The 15,183-nt window shown below is 45.6% G+C and overlaps 1 protein-coding gene across 3 annotated transcripts in view; it reads left to right on the top strand.

The window, feature by feature from the left end:
• Positions 1-15,183, top strand: part of pkia (cAMP-dependent protein kinase inhibitor alpha) — a 116,194-nt gene that overhangs the window by 83,396 nt on the left and 17,615 nt on the right. Inside the window, exons 4-6 of one of the 3 annotated variants that reach the window (XM_073040081.1) lie at positions 1,865-2,061; positions 3,294-3,525; positions 9,699-11,632. The exons of 1 other annotated variant lie outside the window; for it this stretch is intronic. In XM_073040081.1, the coding sequence (XP_072896182.1) occupies positions 1,871-2,061; positions 3,294-3,525; positions 9,699-9,734 (459 nt within the window). In that variant the 5' untranslated portion in view covers positions 1,865-1,870 and the 3' untranslated portion in view covers positions 9,735-11,632. Of the gene's footprint in view, positions 1-1,864; positions 2,062-3,293; positions 3,526-9,698; positions 11,633-15,183 lie in introns of those variants that run through there. One more of the 3 variants, XM_073040090.1, reaches the window with a different exon arrangement.

Raw genomic sequence — 15,183 nt, 5'->3', positions numbered from 1 at the left:
CTGGAAATTTTAAAACATGGAAAGTATTTTATGTCCGGAAAAATTGGACATTGATCCTCAAGCCCCAGAAACAGCTATTGCCTTTGAACTCTGGCTTGCATGCTTCCAATCGTACCTGGAAGAGATTCCCGTGACTGAGCCTGCTATCATGCACAAAATCCTCCTCTCCAGAGTCAGTCCGAAGGTTTACTCCCTTATCAGGAACCTGCCGACCTACCAAGGGGCACTGGACGCCCTCAAAAGACAATACCTGCAGCCGGTGAACACCGTCTACGCAAGACATTGCTTAGCGACACGGCAGCAGCGGGCCGGAGAGTCAAGCGCTGAGTTTGTCCGGGCCCTACGGACACTCGTGCGGGCCTGCGACTGCAGGGGACTGACGGCGGAACAGCATGCGGAGCTCCTGGTACGTTACGGGGATCAGGTCAGTGTACGTGCGCCAGCGGCTGCTGGAAAACGCTGATCTTACCTTTTGCTCGGCGATCGAGCTGGCCGACACGCTGGAGGCTGCTCTGCACAATGCTGACGCTGTCCAGCCGCGCGATCTCCCGCCGGTTCCGTGGATGCTGCAGACCCCGCCACCCGCCGGCGAATTGACCTCAGCCGCTGCCAGTCGTGAGTCCGTGCACTGCCCGAAACCGACCACAGCTGCTGCCAGTCGCAAGTCTGCCCAGTGTTACTTCTGCGGACTCGAAAAGCACCCCCGAAAACGCTGCCCGGCCCGAGAAGCGACCTGTTCCAGCTGCGGAAAGAAGGGCCATTTCACCAAGGTCTATAAGTCTAAACCACGAGCATGCCCGCCTCGTGTGAGGCATGGGGGCGGCCATCTTTGTCGGCGCCACCTCGCCCCGCCTCCAACCCACGGGTGTTTACCGGGCACCAAGACAGCGATTCAACTCTGGCCTCCATAACCCTCGACCAAAGCGCCCCACACCAACTTGCAAGGTCAATGATGGACATCCTGGTGGAGGGGCACAGGACTAGCTGCCTGTTTGACACGGGCAGCACTGAGAGTTTTATTCACCCGGACACGGTGCAATGCTGCGGACTTGTGACACGGCCGGTAAGCCAGAGGGTCACCTTGGCTTCTGGGTCGCATTCCACAGACATCCGGAGGGGTTGTGTAGCGACATTGGTGGTGCAGGGCACAGAATATCGGGACTTTGCGCTACTGGTCATGCCTCAAATGTGCGCGCCTGTGCTATTGGGGCTGGACTTCCAGAGCCATCTCGAAAGTGTGACTATGGCATATAACGGGCCCCTCCCACCACTCACTGTCAGGAATCCTCAGTTTGGTGGGACTTCATCATATACCCCGCTACTGACCACACACACACACCGACCCGCACATCCCGCCCAGCACCATGCCGACAGCTGCGCTACTGACACCACTTGCAGCCTCTCCACCCTCACGATCCCTCCCCCACCGCTGTTCACCAACCTGACCCCCGACTGTAAACCTGTGGCAACTAAAAGCAGGAGGTACAGCGCGGGGGACAGGGCCTTCATTCAGTCAGAGGTGCAGCAGCTGCTCAGGGAAGGGATCATTGAGCCAAGCACAAGTCCTTGGAAGGCCCAGGTGGTTGTTGTTCGGACCGGGCAGAAAAATAGGATGGTCATGGACTATAGCCAGACCATCAATAGGTTCACGCAGCTTGACACGTACCCCCTACCCCGCATCGCGGATATAGTCAACCAGATAGCTCAGTACAAGGTGTACTCGACCATAGATCTGAAATCCGCTTATCACCAGCTCCCCATCCGCCCGGAGGACTGCTCCTACACCGCCTTCGAGGCGGGCGGCAGGCTCTATCACTTCCTGCACGTCCCCTTTGGTGTCACGAATGGTGTCTCTGTCTTCCAGAGAGAAATGGACCGGATGGTGGACCAGTGCCAACTGAAGGCCACATTTCCATATCTGGATAACATCACCATCTGTGGTCACGACTGGCCGGATCACAACACCAACCTCCAACGATTTTTCCAAGTGGCCAAAGCTCTGAACCTTACTTATAACAGGGACAAGTGTGTGTTCGGAACCACCCGACTTGCTATCCTTGGGTATGTCGTGGAGAACGGGGACATTGGCTCTGACCCCGACCGTATGCGCCCCCTGTTAGAACTCCCTCTTCCCACCACCCTCAGAGCCCTCAGATGGTGCCTGGGCTTCTTTTCCTATTACACCCAATGGGTCCCCCATTATGCAGACAAGGCCCACCCCCTGGTCAAGTCCACCACTTTTCCCCTCTCAGCCGAGGCCCGCGCGGCCTTCAGTCACATTAAAGGGGACATTGCCAAAGCATCGATGCATGCAGTGGACGAGACCATTCCCTTCCAAGTAGAGAGTGATGCCTCCGATTTCGCGCTTGCCACTACCCTCAATCAGGAAGGTAGACCAGTGGCATTTTTCTCTCGTACCCTTCTAGGCCCTGAAATTCGGCACTCCGCGGTGGAGAAAGAAGCCCAGGCCATAGTGGAAGCTATTAGGCACTGGAGGTACTATCTCGCCGGCAAAAGATTCACCTTGCTGACCGACCAGCGCTCAGTTGCGTTCATGTTCAGCAACCAACAGCGGGGCAAAATTTAAAATGATAAAATTTTGCAGTGGAGAATAAAACTCTCCACCTACAACTATAATATCCTGTACTGGCCTGGAAGGCTCAATGAGCCCCCTGATGCCCTATCCCAGGGAGCGTGTGCCAGCGCACGGCTTGACCAGCTATACGCCCTCCATGCAGATCTTTGCCACCCGGGGGTCACCTGATTTTACCATTTCGTAAAAGCCCGGAACCTGCCTTACTCCCTTGAGGACATTAGGATGATGACCAGGGACTGCCAAGTCTGCACTGAGTGTTAACATTAAGGGCCCCCTTCCCTCCACCGACGGCAATGTCTACTTTCTCAACATTATCAACGAGTACTCGTGGTTCCCCTTTGCCATCCCCTGCCACGTCCGTCATAAAAGCCCTGCGCCAGCTCTTCACTCTGTTCGGATATCCCTGCTATATCCACAGTGATAGGGGGTCCTCCTTTATGAGTGACGAGCTGCGCCGGTACCTGCTGGCTAGGGGCATTGCTACTAGTCGGACCACGAGTTATAATCCCCGGGGAAATGGACAGGTGGAGAGGGAGAATGCCACAGTGTGGAAGACCACACTTTTAGCCCTTAAGTCAAAGGGGTTGCCGGTCTCTTGATGGCAGGAGGTCCTCCCCGAGGCACTCCACTCTATCCGCTCTCTGTTATGTACGTCCACCAATGCCACCCCTCATGAGCGCCTATTTTCTTTTCCCAGGAAATCTGCCACTGGGACCACCCTACCGGCTTGGCTGACGTCCCCAGGGCTAGTGCTGCTCCGGAAACATGTGCGGAGCAATAAATACTCCCCGCTGGTCGAGAGGGTTCACCTACTACATGCGAACCCCCAGTATGCCTACATGGTCTTACCTGATGGGTGGGAGGACACGGTCTCCGTCCGCGACCTGGCGCCCGCAGGAGCAGCAGACCACTACCCCAAACACTCCATGGTAACTATGAACCCTGTACCCACCTGACACCGCGCACACCGAGCCCTACACAGACTCCTCACGACACTCCCATACCGGGCGCCTCGCACACGCATATATCGGGCGCCTCGCACACGTATGAGGGATCACTGATGCCTGGTGGGCTGACACCTCCAGTCAGGCCGGAACCAGCACAACCACCGTCTCCGGTGCAATCACCACCTCCGGCACCTGTACAATCACAGCCAGTGCTACGTAGATCGCAGCGACAGATTCGACCACCTGATAGACTTAACCTGTAAATATACTTGTAAGAAACTTCGCCACATGGGGACTCTCTTTTAAAACAAAGGGGGGGTGAATGTGGTGAACTACATATACCTGTCTGGACACGCCCCCTGCAGACTGCTCCTGTGGCTCCTCCCACAGACCCCTGTATAAAGGCGGTTGGAGGCACTGCTCCTCCCTCAGTCTCCAGGATGTTGTGTGGTGGGCTCTTGCTGCTGACGGTGCTTTCTTCCAGCTAATAAAAGCCTATCTCAACTCACATCTCCAAGAGTTATTGATGGTGCATCAGAAACCCAGGAATATGAAATTGCTTACTCTTTCCATTTTTGATCCCTCTATGAGGACTGGTGGTGTATGTGTCCTCATCTGACCCTTCCTGAAATCCACAATCACAGACCAATCTTTGGTCTTGAGTTCAAGGTTGTCACTGTGACACCATTCATCTCGCTGATAAATCTCCCTCCCGTACACACTTCTGTCACCAGTCAAAGTTCTGCCCACTATAGTCGCATTGTTTTGCTGTGCAATAGCATTAGTTTTGTTGTGACTTGAGTATCTGGTGATGACTTGTTTCTGAGCCATTAGAAGGGCAACTTGCAAGACACAACTACATATTAGTTTAAGGCACTGGGGTAGGGGAATACAGTTTCCGATGCCACCTTCGGACATCAACAGCTAAAAGAGAGGCTCTGGTTTTACAGTGACTCATTATCGAAGGTGCTGGTTTCAGCAGTGGGTTTGGGAGCGACAGGTAGGCACGGTGGGGAGGCACCCATTGGGAATTGGGGGGTAGAGAGGCAGTCAGTACAATGTTCATCTCAGCAACCACCACATTCTACAAAAAGCAAATGAATGGTTTCTGTAGGTGCCCCCAGGAAGTCAAGTGTGTTATACCAGGACATGCTGCAACATTGGCCAAAGACCACAAGAAGCAAATGGCAGGACGGGAGTATTGTGTTGTTCCGCCATCCAGTGAGTGCAACCACCCATCTAAATTGTGTCCTGACCAAAGCCTCAACATCACCATCCCGTGTTTCTTGATTCAAAGTTTCAGAGAGTTATAGAGTTCCACAACACAGAAACAGGCCCGTCTACTCCGTGCCAAACTATTATTCTGCACCTGGACCATAGCCCTCCATACGACTCCCATCCAGGTACTTACCCAAACTTCCCTTAAATGTTGAAATTAAACCCACATCCACCACTTCCACTGGCAGCTCGTGCCATGCTCTCACCTCCCTGTGAGCGAAGAAGTTCCCACTCATATTCCCCATAAACATTTCACCTTTTACCCTAAACTCATAAGACCAGAAGACAGTGGAGCAGAATAAGGTCACTTGGCCTTTTGAGTCTTCTCTGCCATCCCATAATGGCTGATTTATTATCGTTCTTAATGCTATTTTCCTGCCCTCTTCCTGTCACCCTTGATTCCGTGACTAACCGAGAACTTATCAAACTCTGCTTTAAATATACTTGGCCTCCACAACTGTTTTTGGCAATGAATTCTACAGATTCACCACAATCTGGCTAAATAAATTCCTTAACATCTCTGCCCTAAAGGGACATCCCTCAACTCTGAAGCTGTGCCCTCTGACCCTAGACTCCCCACAATAGGAAACATCCATTCCACAACCATTCTGTCTCGGCCTTCCAATGGGTTTCAATCAAGTCCCTTCTCATTCTTCTAATCTCCAGTGAGTACAGCCCCGAAGCAATCAAACACTCCTCATACACTAAACCTATCATTCCCATGAACCTCCTCTGTACCTTCGCCTGTGTCAGTACATCCTTTCTTAGATAAGGTGCCTGGGGCAGCTCACAATACTTCAAGTACAGTCTGACCAATGTCATATAAAGCCTCAGCATCACATCCTTGCTCTTATCTTCTAGTCCTCTCAAAATGAATGGAACATTACATTTGCCTTCTTCACCACTGACTCAACCCGCAAGTTAACCTTCAGGGAATCCTGCACAAGGACTCCCAAGTCCCTTTGGAGCTCTGATTTTTGAATTTGCTTCCCATTTAGAGAAAAATCTATGCACGTATTCCTTCTACCAAAGTGTATGATCGTACATTTCCCTACACTATATTCCATCTGCCACTTCTTTACCCATTCTCCCCATCTGTCCACATCCTTCTGCAGACTCCCTGCTTCCTCAGCACTACCTGCACCTTCACCTTTCTTGTGTCGCCTGCAAACTTGACCACAAAGCCATCAATTCCGTTATTCAAACCATTGACGTGAAAAGAAACAGACCCAGTACTGACCCCTGTGGAACACTACTTTTTAAACAGTGTGGGTATTATACCTGGCTTATGTTGTGAACTTTGTTTTTTTTTTCCATGGCAGCAGTACAAACCTTTAACCTGCCCTTCTCCATTATTGTGAACAACTTTCGCAGGTTTCTGCAGTGATGTTCATATAACATCTGCAGAACCTCATCCTGATGAGATTTCTGTTTTGCTTTTAATATTGCAGTAATATATGAGTAATATTTAAAATATATTTTTGATTAAGTATTCCTGTTCTTTTAAATAATTCATTGCAGGTTATATGTAAATTGCATAAGTCATGACGATACCACATCATGTGTGTGCCTTGCTTAAAGTAAAAACGAAGTCAGACTCACATTCCAGTTCCTTTATTATTCTTCCAATTAGTCTTATGCTTTGGCATCACAAAACTTAAAAGTGGTGAAGTGTAAGATTTAAAACTAACCCAAGATGGCCTCCTACCTGTTGAAGCACAGTGAGAGAATTCAGTTAAAAAATATATCGCAGCATGTGTTCTTCGGGAGGGAAGACACGATTGAGTTTTTAATGCTGCCTGGCCTGCTGTGTTCCACCAGCATTTTGTGTGTGTTGTTTGAATTTCCAGCATCTGCAGATTTCCTCGTGTTTGCTCTTAAAATAACTGGTTGTTATACAGGTTTCCCCTGCTATCTGAAGGTAGAGCGTTCCGATGAAACCGTATGTAAGCCGAAATGTCATAAAGCGAAGAAGCAATTATCATTAATTTATATGGGGAAAATTTTTGAGTGTTCCCAGACCCAAAAAATAACCTACCAAATCATACCAAATAACACATAAAACTTAAAATAACGCGAACATATAGTAAAATCAGGAATGATATGCTAAATATACAGCCTATATAAAGTAGAAATATTGTATTACGGTGTAGTTTCACTTATCAGAATCGGGAAGACAGCGAGCCAAAATCGATTTGAAGGGAAAAAAATGGCACGTACACACCTATGCACGTACACACATGCGCACGCAACTGCCCGCACAAGGATTCACGGTCATGGTAGTCTTTCTTGGGGTAAACACACGTATAAAGCGGGCGTCTTTTTTTTGTAAAAGCAAAAATTCTCTTCGGTTAGCGAGGACAGGTACTAATGTAGGTCTTTTGTAACAGCGAGCTGTCGTAAAGCGAACGTTCAAAAAACGGGGGCCACCTGTATACTAAGCGAATTGAATAGTATTTTAAAGCAAACTTAATAGTCAATGTGAAACAAGGTACCAGTCTTCTTGAAGCATTGGGTGGAAAAGCTTAACATTTGCTTAGAAGTTTAACTGCTCCAACCAAACCAGCCAAAATGAGCTTTGCTAATATCATGAAAATAATGCAGGAGAATTTAGAACCAAAATGATTGTTGATTGCAGAACAGAATGGATCGTTTCCCTCAGAGAGGCCACTGGTTTGAGTCACTGCTGTCGGAGGGGTCACTCGTTCAAGTCACTGCCCTCTAAAATGGTATCGAAATTCTGAGATTTGTGAATTGGTTGTAATTTAAACAGCTGTAGTTCATATCGGCCTCTTCCAGTTCGACCTTTTTCTCATGTTCTCGCCCATTCTTTCTTGCTGTGGACCGGTGGGGTGGGGCCTTTGGTGATCTGTTAGTTTTGTGTGAGGGTGGGGTTGGGGTGTTTGGAGTTTGCAAGAATTTTTTCCTTCCTCTTTTCATGCAAGGGGATTGATCTCTTTCTTTCAACTGCTTATATGGTTTTTCTATATTTTATGACTATCTGGAGAAGACAAATCTCAGAATTGTCTTCTGCATACATTGATAATAAAATCAACTTTTGTACCTTTGAAAATCAAAAGGAAGGTGAGTCCATCTGAGCGTACATGGCTGAATTGAAGAAGTTGTCTGAGCATTAGTTAGTTAGTTCAGTGATGGGCTTGATGATGCACTGAGAGATCATTTAGTTTGTAGAATTTTATAAGAAATCATTTAAAAACGGCTCCTAACCAAAGCACAACTTACAGTTAGAAGAAGAATTGCAGCAATCTTTTGAAGAAGATGATGATAAACAATGTGATCAAGGGCGACATCCCTTCGACAGTTCACAAAACTACTGCTTTTAATACTTCCACTTTTGTTTTCCTTTTATGTGTGGTTCTGCTACTGTTGGAGCCTGTGATCTACACTTTGGGTGTGTGTTTTCGGGCCGATCGAGTGATCTGGTGCTTTGCTGTTTCCAAGGGGGTTGAACGAGAGTTCAAGCAGAGGGTGAGGCCTGGAGGTCAAGAAGGGAATCCGATGTTTTCCTTTGCATGGGTTCCATAGTTTTCTTTGTTTTAGGAAAGCCTGGGGAGGACGAATCTCAGGGGTGTATAGTGCATACATACTTCGATAATAAGTGTACTTTGAATAACTGTACTTTGAATCTTTGAAATAGCTGTATCAATGGAAACAGCAGACAGAGTCACTGTTGAGTTGCATTCTGGGATGAAAGTGAGCATGAACAAACTTGCAGTGCCTAAACAGAAACTAATGCAGATTTGAAGGCAAAGCTTACAGAAAACGTAACAAAGTAGGACACATTAAAATAGTATGTCAGGCAGTCAAAGATAAATAGACGGCTCAGGGAAGAAAAAAAAAGTCAAGTTGCAGTTTCAAAAAGAGCACTAATCAGCATGCTATTGACGAAAAATCTGATAATAATGAGAGTGGCAGAGGACTGAGTAGCCTTAAGATTGACAATGTGAAAACTAACAATAGACAAGCAATATGGCTTGCCCCAGAAGTGAACAGAAAATTAATTAAAATGGAATTGGACACTGGCTTGGCTGTTTCAGTTGCTCCACAAAATGAGTTTGAAAGGCATTTCAAACACAGGAAAATCAGCCGATGTTGGAAATCACAAAGCACAAAATGTTAGAGGAGCTCAGCAGGTCAGGCAGCATCTGTGAAAATGAATAAGCAGTCGATGTTTTGGGCCGAGACTTTTCATCAGGATGAGAGATCAGAGCAAGAAGGTGTGGGGAGTGGCGGAAGATGTACAAGGTGGCAGGTGATAAACATTTCAAAGGTACTGAACTGAAGCCAACTAAGAGGTTATATTGGAGAAAAGATAATTCTGGTGTGATGACATTCACAACAGTGAAATACAACAACCAACAAGCCACATTGGGCTTGTATGTAGTGAAAACAGGAGGGCCAGCACTGCGGGGATGTGCTTGGCTGAGGCAACCACAGCTAGATTGGCGACCCACCCACCATTTGCATGCCGCATCCGCTGTAACAGAGTCAGCTGAAAGTGAATTAAGAAAGGTACTGGATGATGCCACATCAATGTTCAAGGATGGCATTGGAAAACTCAAAAATATCAAGGGTAAAATAGTGTTAAATGGAAGTGTCACACCCAAGTTTTACGAAGTCCATCTGGTTCCTTATATCATCAGTGATAAAGTAACCAGTGAGCTACGTCACATGGGGGCTAAACAAATTCTTTCCACGGTTGAGGTGGAACCTATGGGCAATGCCAGTGGCCATATTAGAGAAGAAGAATGGATCTGTCAGGATCTGTGGTGATTTTAAGGCCACCATCAAGCCAGTTCAATGGTACCATTTAATGTCAATGAATGTATACAGCCTGAAAACCTTATTCTCTACAGATATCCTCAAAACAGAAGGAAACCCCCAGAAAATGAATGACAGAAAAATGTGAGAACCCCAAAGCCCCCTTCCATGTGTAAGCGGCATCAGCATTCCCACCACCCACCATGCAAGCAACAGCAGAGCCCCAAAGAGAGACCATGGTCTACAGTCTATCTACAGTTCATCCCAACAGTTCAACCTCCCTCGGGCTCTCTCTCTCTCTCTCACTCTCACTAACGAGGGAGAGAGAAGTATCACTCCTTCTACAGCGTGAGGGGAGACAACCAGTTGCTGTTTCAATGTTACAGTCTGTAGTGCTCTTTTATGTTGAGTTCCCTCCGACTCAAGAACCAGCAGCAAACTCTCAATCACCATCGAGAGACAGAGAGAGCGAGAGCGATTGCCCGAGGGCCGAGGCCTCCAACAGCCGCACTCATTGTCTCAATGTTGTGGCTCAGTTCGTGACACCGGTCAGAATTGCATCCACAGGGCCACACTAGGCCGCACCCCGAAGGTGCCCTTCTTCCAGGCTGATCAATACTCTCTGTCCAGGATAGAGGATATCTTCGCAACCTTTCTGGAGGAAACACTTCAGCAAACTGGACTTAAATGTGGCCTACCTGCAGATGGAGGTGGAAGAAGAATCCATGGTGTTTCTCAGCCACAACCATTCACAAAGCGTTCTATCATTATAATAGGCTTATTTTTGGAGTAGCATCTGCCCCTGCAGTCTGGCAGAAAGCTATGGACCACCAGGTGATGCAACACTGCCCAGGCACTCAGTGCCACCTGGATGACATCATTGTTACTGGTAAGGATTACAGTGAACAACTCCAAAACCTCAAGTTAGTGTTAAAAAGATTAGAAGATTATGGGCTCAGAGCATGACACGACAAGTATAAATTCTTTAAACCAAGCATCACTTACTGTGGTCGCACCATTATTCAACAATTGCTCAAGTGTGCTGAGCAAATTTAAGCAGTGGATGCTCCAAGGGCAAAAGGACATGTCACAGTTGCAGTCCTTTTTAGGACTTATCAACTACAATAACAGGTTCCTGCCTAATCTGGCTACTCTGCTGCGCCCTTTGAATGCATTACTGCAGATCAGGAAGATGGCAATGGATAAGGCAGTGTGAGGTGGCTTCCCAAAAGGCCAATGAAGTGATGATGTCAGGCATTCACACATTATGATTCACATCATCAGGGAAGCTGGCCATGCACTCTTCCAGTTGCAAACAGGTCCAGATAAAAGGTGGCTGGAGCTGTCAGAACCACTTCCTGCAGTCACAGAGTCAACTCCTACAACCACAGAGGAGGCCCCAGAACAGCCAAGCAGACAGACACCCAGCCCCCCATCAAGGAAGTCTTTATCCCACAAGAGTAAGAAATCTTCCACATTGATTTCATCTTTAGATCTTTATGGGACAATTTAAGATTTACTATGCTGTAGATATGTATGTAGTAGTGGATCATATAGTACACTGTGCATGTATATATGTGTGATTTTTAGAACAATACATTAAGTCATTAATTTGAGTTGTAGTCGATATTGAGTTTATAGCTAAGCAAGGAGGAGTGTTACATATTTAATATTCCAGTAATATTTGAGTATTATTGCAAATGTATTGTTTGATTAAGCATTTTTGTTGCTTTAAATAGTTTATTAAGGTTATATGTAAAAATAGCGTGAATTGCATATGCTGCCACGTCATACCTTTGTAAACACGGAGTTAGACTCACTTTATGGACTCCCTTGTTTTTCTTCCAGTTAGGTATATGTTTTGGAGTTACAAAACACAACAGGTTCCAATATAATGGGTACTTTCCATCAATGGATCTGGCTAAATTTACTAGGGTGTATTAACACTGGTGAAGTATCAATTAACATGTCAATGTAATACTTCTAAATCAAAATCTTGATTTGAAAATCTCTTTTTTTTCACCCACTACTGCCTCTGGCATAAATACAGTTCCAGTTCCTTATTGAATGTACTTCCAGACTGATCTTTCTTTCATATTACCACTTAAATTCTTTAGCGTGCTGGCATTAGACTTGGATCTGCAGGTTGCTGAAACGTGATCCTTTGATAACAACACTTTTCTATTCCAGATGGACAATAGCGTCGTAGGTAATATCCATTATAACAGTCGCTACTGGCTGAACTGGTCCCGCCTGTATACTTCAGACTCTGTTCTGTAGCTTGCTACTCTTTTCTGTGTACTTGTTATACCAGTCACTCAATGGTGACAACACTCTCTAGTATCCTTGGATACCAATTCCATCATTTTATGTACAAGTTCACCTGAAAAGCTGTGTATACTCAACTGTGGCTGAATGCATTCATTACCCTGTCTCCATGTAAACCCATACACAACAAAATCTCAAGTGGCACTACGGGGCTAAGTTCCTTAATGAGTCCACATACTCATAATTGTCTCATCGTGCTTATACTTCAGTAGCCTCAACAGATTCAGATTCTCACACAACATCTTTAAACGTGACATTTCTTATGTTGCTTTGCTCAGTAAGATTTCACAGCATGTCATTTGCTAATCGTAGCCTGTTCATTTAAGGATTATCTTTATGTGTCATATGTACGTTAAAACGACAAAACCTACAGTGAAGTGTGTTGTTTGCCTCAATGATCAACACAGTCCGAGGATGTGCCGGGGGGGGGGGCAGCCCTCAAGTGTTTCCACTTGACCGACACAGCCAGCATGTCACCAGGTTTCCACACCAACCCGTACGCCTTTGAAATGTAGTAGAATACCAGAGCACCCAGAGGAAACCCACACGGTTGCAGGGAGAGTGTACAACTCCCCACAGTCAACGGTGAGAACTGAAGCTCGATCGCTGGCGTGACACTAACTGCTATGTTACCGTGCCGCTTCACTGCGTGACATGTTCCATCATTTTGGGTTCTCAATGTCATTATCTCGTTCAATTCCTACCACTTTGAAGCTTAAGTGAGTTCATTCAATTTAAGAACAGAATATCACTTAAGCTCAACATTAATATGGAGACTCCCAACAGATCCAATAATGGGTAGCTATGTTGTCCTTTTGCTAATCACCACTGGCAGCCTAATCTTGGGTGCATCATTAGTCTGAGGATGTGTCAACTTCACCCTCCCTTGCTGTTATGGGGCTGCATGTGCTATACACTTTAATCAGTTTTCAAGAGCTTAGGACGTATGTAATTCCATGTACAGTAAATACCACTGGACAACAAAGGTTTTGCTTTCTAAATACTTCTGGTTATATCTTATGAATTGTGGACCGCAGATCATGGAAATCACCACGAAATTTCCCTATTAATGCACCTCTTTAAAAAAATCACCTGTATTTGTTATTTCAATTCATAATTCAAGACAGAATAACTGATGCCAAGATTAAGGAAGGGATTTTTGTTGGTCCACAAAGCAAACAGGTAATCAATGACAGGCAATTTGAAGAACTTCTAGTGGATCTGGAGAAAATGGCATGGAAGACATTCAAGGATGTTGTTGAAAATTTTCTTGGCAACTACAGAGCACCAAACTACATGCTTCAAGCATACAAAACCATGAGGTACAACATGACACTAAAGATTCATTTTCTGCATTCCCATTTAGACTTCTTCTCTGGAAATCTTGGCACTGTCTGTAATGAGCGTGGTGAAAGGCTTCACCAGGACGTTACGGACATGGAAAAATGGTATCAGGGCAACTGGAATCCATCAATGCTGGCTGATTATTGTTGGATATTTAAGCAAGAAGCCTCAGACACTGAGTACAAAGGAAAATCATCAACAAAACTTTATAGCCAAATTGAACTATTGCAAAGTGTCAGCACCATTATGCAATTAAATGCATTATATTCAATGAAAGTTAATTTCTTATTTCTCCATATTCTTATGTGATGCAAGTAGTCTGAAATTATATTTGTGTTCAGTTTCAAGCAGTGAATCATAAACAAAATAAAATTCTAAGGAAGCAACACTTTTGAAAAATTTCTTGTCTAGTGTAATCACAGGTATTCTATGGAACTTCACATTTGAGCAACATGCTCAGCTAAACCTATCAAGGAAGAGACATCACATCAGTCTCCTTTAATAGACCAACAGGAAAGCAGCCCTGCCCCCCCCAATGCCAATTTGTAATGAGTTCATACCACACATCACACAGCATAAATGGATGTCATGTTTTAAATGAAATTAATCCTTAGTCGGTCACTGTTGCATCCATGTTAATGAGATATGAATCTCACAAACTTGCAACATTTGTAGTGTGCTATGGAAAGTGCAGTTATTTAAGCTTTAACAGTAGACAAATATTCAGGTTTTCCTGACCTTTTTTGCTGATTCTACAGTACTGTGCAAACACACACACACACACGCGCGCGCGCGCACATATACATATTTACACAGTACTATAACTTTATGTATTACACTGTGCTAGTGCTGCAAAAAAAAACAAATTTCATGAACAGATGTGAGTGATTATGATTTGGGTCTCTGTTGTGGAGTGGGAGGGGGGTAGGTAGTGGGAATTACCAGAGAGATATTTGCTAATGATTAGTAAACCAATTACTTGGAATCGAATGTCCTTGCCTGATGTCTCGGGTCTGGGTGTGTCTGCACCTGCTCCAACCTCTCGCCTCTGCCCACTGTCTAACATCCCTCCCACATTGCTCCTCCCTCGCCATTTCCAACATCCTTTGCTCCTGCCAGATTTACAAACTCACTCTCTACTCCATGTTGACAAATACAGTATTGTGCAAAAGTCTTAAGCACCATATGTACCTAAGATTTTTGCACGGTACTATATGTTGCTTGTACCCTGAAGGTTATCAAGAAGCCAACTGACTTAAAGGTCATTGCTTCAGAGAGCAAACTTCATGGTTTACGTAAAGTTGTGTGTTCTTTACAGCTGATTTGGTTGACAATTCCTTCCCACTCCGCCACATCGCAATGGAAGCACAGCGAGTCTGGCAGAATAGGAACACTGCTTCCGTCACCAGCTATAAATTACCAACTTCAATATGCAACAAGTACAGAAGCAGCAAAAACATATTTTTAAAATAAACTGAAACTGCACACAGACTGTCAAAGCCTGTAAAAGAAGAACCCTGGATTGGTAGTGCAGTCATCGGTATCTGTTAGAGTACACGTAGGTTCAGCACACTCTGGCCTTCTTTCACAGAACATCTAGATGCTGTACCCTCCCCCACCGCACCCCCACAAAAAAAGATTCAGTGCGCATTCAAGTATAGGTAGTGCTATTAACCGGGGTCATTGGGAAATCCCTTAATTCATTTATAAGTATGGCTTCCCATCATGCATCACTCAGATCTCTTGTGGCCCCATTTCAACAGCTGGCTGATCGTAAATTATGTTTGTTGTGTATCGTCCCGAGTAACACGTTCCTATATTTAGTATTGGTATTTAGCATTGCATTACCAGATACTTGATTCCTTTCTGAATCCCGTCAATCCAGAATTTTCTGTGAATGTCCAAAGG

The sequence above is a fragment of the Hemitrygon akajei genome, chromosome 1 (genome assembly GCF_048418815.1).
Source record: "Hemitrygon akajei chromosome 1, sHemAka1.3, whole genome shotgun sequence".
Classification (NCBI taxonomy): Eukaryota; Metazoa; Chordata; class Chondrichthyes; order Myliobatiformes; family Dasyatidae; genus Hemitrygon; species Hemitrygon akajei.
This window is presented reverse-complemented; position numbering and strand designations above follow the sequence as displayed.